The following is a 5,976-nucleotide window of genomic DNA, read 5'->3' on the forward strand; positions in this document are numbered from 1 at the left end:
TTCACATTTTTACTATTCTCCATTCTGTTGCTATTTCCATTTCTTTATCTCTTTCTTTTTTATATTACCAAACTCCATTTCATTCTCCGTCAATTATGATCTTTTTTCAAAATACCGTAAACATTTCTTTACTTTATCATGCTCTTTATTAAATATCATTCCAATTTTATGACAAATACAATGCAATGTACTCATATCTCCTCTTTTGGCAGAATGAAAATGATGACAATGTTGGGAGCAAAAAGGATATTTTTCATTAGAAAAAAGGGAAGTTTCTACAATCAGGCATAATGACAAGGAACATGGGAAAACCAATTAATACAAAAGGGATACAGTTCTTTCTTAATGACTGTTCCGATAGATATTGACAGTAGTCTCGAAATTTTATCCCGAAACAGGCACAATTGTCAGCTCCCTTGTCTTTTGTCTGAACATCTCGGATCATGATTTTCACCCCTTTTGTGTTAAGCCCTTGTAGTACTTGGACCTCCTTCGTGTCTAGACTGTCCTTTCGGATTTTTGCCCTAAACACATCTCCCATACTCAAGCCGCCTTTGCAGGTTTTCAACTTGAAAATTTTTCTTTCTTTCTTTTTTTTGTTATTTGATTTTTTATTTGATTTTTTTACGTAAAATATTCCTTGACAACATCGGCATTCACTGGGTTGGAAAACTCCCTTCCGTCCATCTCTACCAAAATTAGTGCTCCTCTTGAAAAAGCTTTCTTCACTACAAATGGTCCTTCCCAATTCGGCGTTCATTTCCCGTGAGGATCCTGCAGGTTCGAAAGAATTCTTTTCAATACTAACTCTCCCTCTTGGAATTGACAAGGATGTACCTTCTTGCCATATGCCCTCATTATTCTCTTTTGATATAACTGTCCATGGCAAAGTGCCGTCAACTTTTTTTCTTCTATGAAATTCAATTGCTCATAACGAGCGTTAACCCATTCGACTTCTTCTAATTGTATTTCTTTAAGGACCCTTAGGGAAGGGATTTCTACTTCAATTGGTAAAATTGCTTCCATCCCATATACCAAAGAGAACTGCGTAGCTCCAGTGAAAGTTCAGACTGTTGTGCGATAAGCATGCAAAGTAAAGGGTAACTTCTCATGCCAATCTTTGTATACATTTGTCATCTTTTCAATTATCCTTTTGATGTTCTTGTTGGCTGCTTCTACCGCTCCATTCATTTTTAGGCGATAAGGCACTGAATTGTGATGCTTGATCTTGAACTTGGCACAAACCTCTTTCATCATTGAACCATTGAGGTTACTAGCATTATCTATGATGATCCTTTCCGGGAGACCATAACGGCATATTATTTCTTTTTGGATGAACTTACATACCACTTTCTGGGTCACATTGGCATAGGATGCTGCTTCTACCCACTTAGTGAAGTAGTCAATCGCTATCAGAATAAACCGATGCCCATTTGATGCCTTCGGGGTTATTAACCTAATCACATCCATGCCCCATATTGATAATGGCATGGTGATGTCAATACATTTAGTGAATTTGCATGAATGTGGATTTTATCTGCGTATATCTGACACTTGTGACACTTTTGAGTGAAATCTATATAATCCATTTCCAACGTGAGCCAGTAATACCCTGCTCTCATGACCTGTCTTGCCAACATATGCCTACTTGCATGTGCCCCACAAATTCCTTCGTGAACTTCCTCAACTATTCTCCGAGCTTCGGCTGAATCCACACATCTCAAAAGCACTTGATCCCTACTTCTCTTGTATAAGATGTCATCATCCAAGAAGAAATTCATTGTCAACCTTCTAATGGTTTTCTTATCATTTTCTGAGCTTTGTTTCGAATATTGCTGAAACTTGAGATAATGCACAATATCATGGTACCATGGTTTCCCGTCTACTTCTTCCTCTACACTGGAGCAGTGTGCGGGGCACTCTCGAAGATTAATCATGATGGGTTGAATCTTGACATCGGTACCAACGTTGAACATTGCTACCAGTGTGGCTAATGCATCAGCCATTTGATTCTCCTCTCGGGGCAAATGGGTGAAGCAAATCTTATCAAAATTTTCAATTAGCTTTGAAACATACTTATGATACCGGATTAACTTCGAGTCACGTGTCTCCCATTCTCATTGCAACTGATAAATGACCAAAGCAGAATCCCCATACACTTCCAAAACGTGAATTTTCCTCTCGATTGCTGCCTGAAGACCCATGACACAAGCTTCATATTCAGCCACATTATTGGTGCAATAGAAGTTGAGTTTGGCTATGACGGGATAATGATCTCCTTCTGGTGATACTAACACGGCTCTTATGCCATGCCCTAAGGCGTTCGAAGCTCCATTGAAAAACATTTTTCAATTCTCTTTCTCCTCTGATTCCTCCTCATTTGTTTGACAAACCGACATCAGGTCCTCATCTGGGAACTCAAACTCCATTGGTTCATAATCCTCATCCACCCTTTCCGCCAGAAAATTTGAGATTGCACTTCCTTTGATAGCTTTTTGGGACACATATACAATATCATATTCAAACAACAACACTTGCCATCTTGCCACTCTACCTGATAATGATGATTTCTCGAAGATGTATTTAATAAGATCTAACTTCGCAATAAGCCAAGTGGTATGATATAGCATATACTGCCTGAGTCGATGCGTCGTCTATGCTAAAGCACAACATATCTTTTCCAACGAGGAATACTTGGACTCATACTTAGTGAACTTTTTACTCAAGTAGTAAACTGCTCTTTCTTTCTTACCAGTTTCATCATGCTGTCCCAACACACATCCCATGGATCCTTCATTTACTGTCAGGTACAAAAAGAGGGGTCTCCCAGCCACAGGTGGTACCAACATTGGCAGACTCAACAGATATTCTTTAACATTGTCAAAAGCAACTTGGCACTCCTCGTTTCATGTCCCAAGATTGTGTTTGCGAAGGAGCTTGAAGATTGGGTCACATTTGAGTGTGAGTTGTGATATGAATCGGGCTATATAATTCAACCTTCCCAAGAATCCTCTAACTTCTTTCTGCGTTTTGAGAGGAGGTAAATCACGGATTGCTTGAACCTTATCCGGGTCAACTTCTATTCCTCTTTTACTGACGATGAAACCGAGTAACTTTTCTGAAGTGACTCCAAAAGTGCACTTTGTCGGATTTAATCTGAGTTGAAACTTTTGTAACCTCTTAAATAACCTTTCAAGATTAGTCGCATGGTCCTCTGTTTTGCAAGTTATTACAATCATATCATCCACATACACCTCAATCTCTTTGTGCATCATGTCATGGAAAAGAGTCACCATGGCTCGTTGATAAGTTGCCCCAGCATCTTTCAAACTAAATGGCATTACCTTATAACAAAAGGTCCCCCACATAGTTATGAAGGTAGTTTTTTCTCTGTCCTCTGGTGCCATCTTAATTTGGTTATACCCTGAAAAACCATCCATAAAGGAAAACATGGAATGGCGAGCAGTATTGTCAACGAGGGTGTCGATGTGGGGCAAAGAAAAATTATCTTTTGGGCTAGCTTTATTCAAATCTCGATAGTCCACACACATTCTTACTTTCCCATCTTTTTTAGGCACTGGGACAATATTTGCAACCCATTCAAGATACTTAGCTACTTCCAAGAATCTTGCGTCGAACTATTTTTTCACATTTTCCTTAATTTTTAATAGCATTTCAGGTTTCATTCTTCTCAACTTTTGCTTAATTGGTTTGCATTGGGGTTTCAAAGGCAGTTTATGGGCTACAATGTCTATATTGAGTCCTGCCATATCTTGATAGGACCATGCAAACACATCTACATATTCATGAAGTAGCTTTATTAGTTTTTCTTTTTCAGTCGGCACCAACATCGTACCAATTCTAACTTCTTTCTTATTTTCTTCATTTTCCAAATTAATCGTTTCAAGTGTCTCTTGATGTGGTACAATTTGTCTCCCCTCATGTTCTACTAGTCTTAACAAGTCCGGAGTTAAATCATAATCCTCCACATTTTCTGTATCATCAAGTTCGCTGACACTTATACCTTTTTCAAAATTAACCTCAAAACCACTGTCACTATTATCTTCGCATTCATTATTTGGAATCTTGGAAGGTAAAGGGAATTGAAAGATGTAGAGCTATTGTATAGATAAATAGTCAAAATAAATGGATGAGATGACAAGAATGGAAATGGTGAATCATGAGGGGAGATATGAGAAATGCACTACGCATGTCAATTTATTAGAATGATAAATGATAAAAAGCCCGATACATAAAATTTTCAATGCTCTTGGGCATAAGCACGGATGTTTAGTTTGCATTACTTTGAAATTGAATCACAAGTGACCGGTAAACTCATGGTGGTCCAGCTGCTCAACTTCAGCTCAGGTGGTCCGAGGTATGTAGTAGGGATCCCCTCCACATTTCGTAGCTGCTCTTTATCTTCCTCTGTTACACATATTGATAAATCAAAAAAGGCTTCCTCTAATGCTGACACTGATTCTCGACTCCCAACGGTGAGTGATTCAGGAAAGATGCAGCCTCCAGACTGAAATGTCTTGTAGAGATGAGGATACATCATTCTATGATTTTTCAACATGTGCCCCTTAAAGCGAGCCAACCTTTCCCTTCTTCTTTTGGCTATCATTTCTTCTCTTCCTTCTTAGTCGGTCTATATCCCAAGCCAAACCTTTCTTCATTTTTGGTAGCACGTATTGGCCTTTTAATGCCTTGCAGCTCTTTTTCCAATCCTGCCCCCACTTGGTATCTTTTCCCTACTATCTGACTGACAGCCATCTTGGTGGTTTTGGAAAGCCTCAGAATGGGTGGTGTGGTTCCTTCTCCAACATATGTGCTATTAACAAACTCGAAGGATCGAAAGGAACATTCAAGCACTTATTCCGTCGCTTCCACTTAAGGAGTATCCGCTGGCTTGCTTATGAGTAAGTCCTCTTCCCCGTTAACACATACAATCTTCCCATCCACGATGAACTTGACTTTTTGGTGAAGCGATGAAGGTATGGCCCCAGCCAAGTGGATCCAAGGTCTTCCCAACAAATAATTGTATGAAAGAGCGATATCCATAACCTAAAATTCAGTGGTAAAGGTACACGGGCCGATTTCTATCGGTATCTCAATGTCTTCTACTACTTCTCTCCTCGTCCCATCAAAGTCTCTCACAATCATCTGGCTCTTTCTCATGTAAGACATGTCGATGGGTAAGCGGGCCAAGGTCCTCATGGGCATCACATTCAAGGACGATCTGTTATCAAGCAGCACTTTTGTGACGGTACAGCCTTTACACTTGGTAGTGATATGCAAGGCTTTGTAGTTTTCCCTACCTCAAGAAGAGATTTTTTCATCGCTAAAGGATATTATGTTACCTACTGAAATGTTCCCAATGATGTAGTCCAAATTTTTAACTGAAATGTCGTGATCCACATATGCTTGGTTTAGAATCTTTATCAAAGAATTCCTATGTGGTTTTGAGCTGAAGAGCAATGATAACAGTGAGATACGAGCAGGCAACCTGTTCAATTGCTCGACCACATCGTACTCACTGTGTTTGATGAACTTGAAGAACTCTGCAGCTTCTTTTTTCATCACTGATCCCTTTGAGCCATCTGTCGATTCTTGAGATTGCACTTTTTTTTCTCTTAGATTTTACTCTTTTTCTTTTCCCTTCTCCTTCCTGAGATTCTCCAATGCCTCCGGTGTATAACAACGTCCGCTGCGGGTAATCCCCCCAACACCAGTTATATTTGCAGCATTATCTTGAGATTCGACCATCCATTTTTCCGCATTTAAAATTTGTACATTGCAATTGTAATTCCACGGGACAGCTTTGTCATCTTTGTAGGGGAAAGGTTTAGGGACTTCGATGGTCATTTTGGCATGGGTTCTGTCTTCCACCGACTCTCCTCTTGGTTCATAGAAAATGGCTAAAGGTTTTATCTTCATTGAGTAAGTGGAATCTTTGGCCATCATGTTTATTGC

At 39.5% G+C, this 5,976-nt stretch overlaps 1 protein-coding gene across 1 annotated transcript; it reads right to left on the bottom strand.

Moving 5' to 3' along the window:
* LOC108661935 lies at window positions 1,066–2,345 on the bottom strand. Its single transcript, XM_018120930.1, has 3 exons — window positions 2,139–2,345; window positions 1,612–2,042; window positions 1,066–1,456 (listed from the first exon to the last, which is right to left on the bottom strand). The coding sequence occupies exons 1-3, from the start codon at window positions 2,343–2,345 to the stop codon at window positions 1,066–1,068; spliced, it is 1,029 nt and encodes a 342-aa protein (XP_017976419.1).

This window comes from Theobroma cacao, chromosome 5 (genome assembly GCF_000208745.1).
Source record: "Theobroma cacao cultivar B97-61/B2 chromosome 5, Criollo_cocoa_genome_V2, whole genome shotgun sequence".
NCBI lineage: Eukaryota > Viridiplantae > Streptophyta > Magnoliopsida > Malvales > Malvaceae > Theobroma > Theobroma cacao.

Bases quoted from the DNA above. Each gene is read 5' to 3' on its own strand.
- LOC108661935 (XM_018120930.1), bottom strand. From the start codon at position 2,345: ATGTTTTTCAATGGAGCTTCGAACGCCTTAGGGCATGGCATAAGAGCC. The intron at 2,043-2,138 runs GTCATTTATCAG...AATTTTGATAAG, and splicing joins TGTATGGGGATTCTGCTTTG to ATTTGCTTCACCCATTTGCC. The intron at 1,457-1,611 runs GTATTACTGGCT...GGATGTGATTAG, and splicing joins AGACAGGTCATGAGAGCAGG to GTTAATAACCCCGAAGGCAT.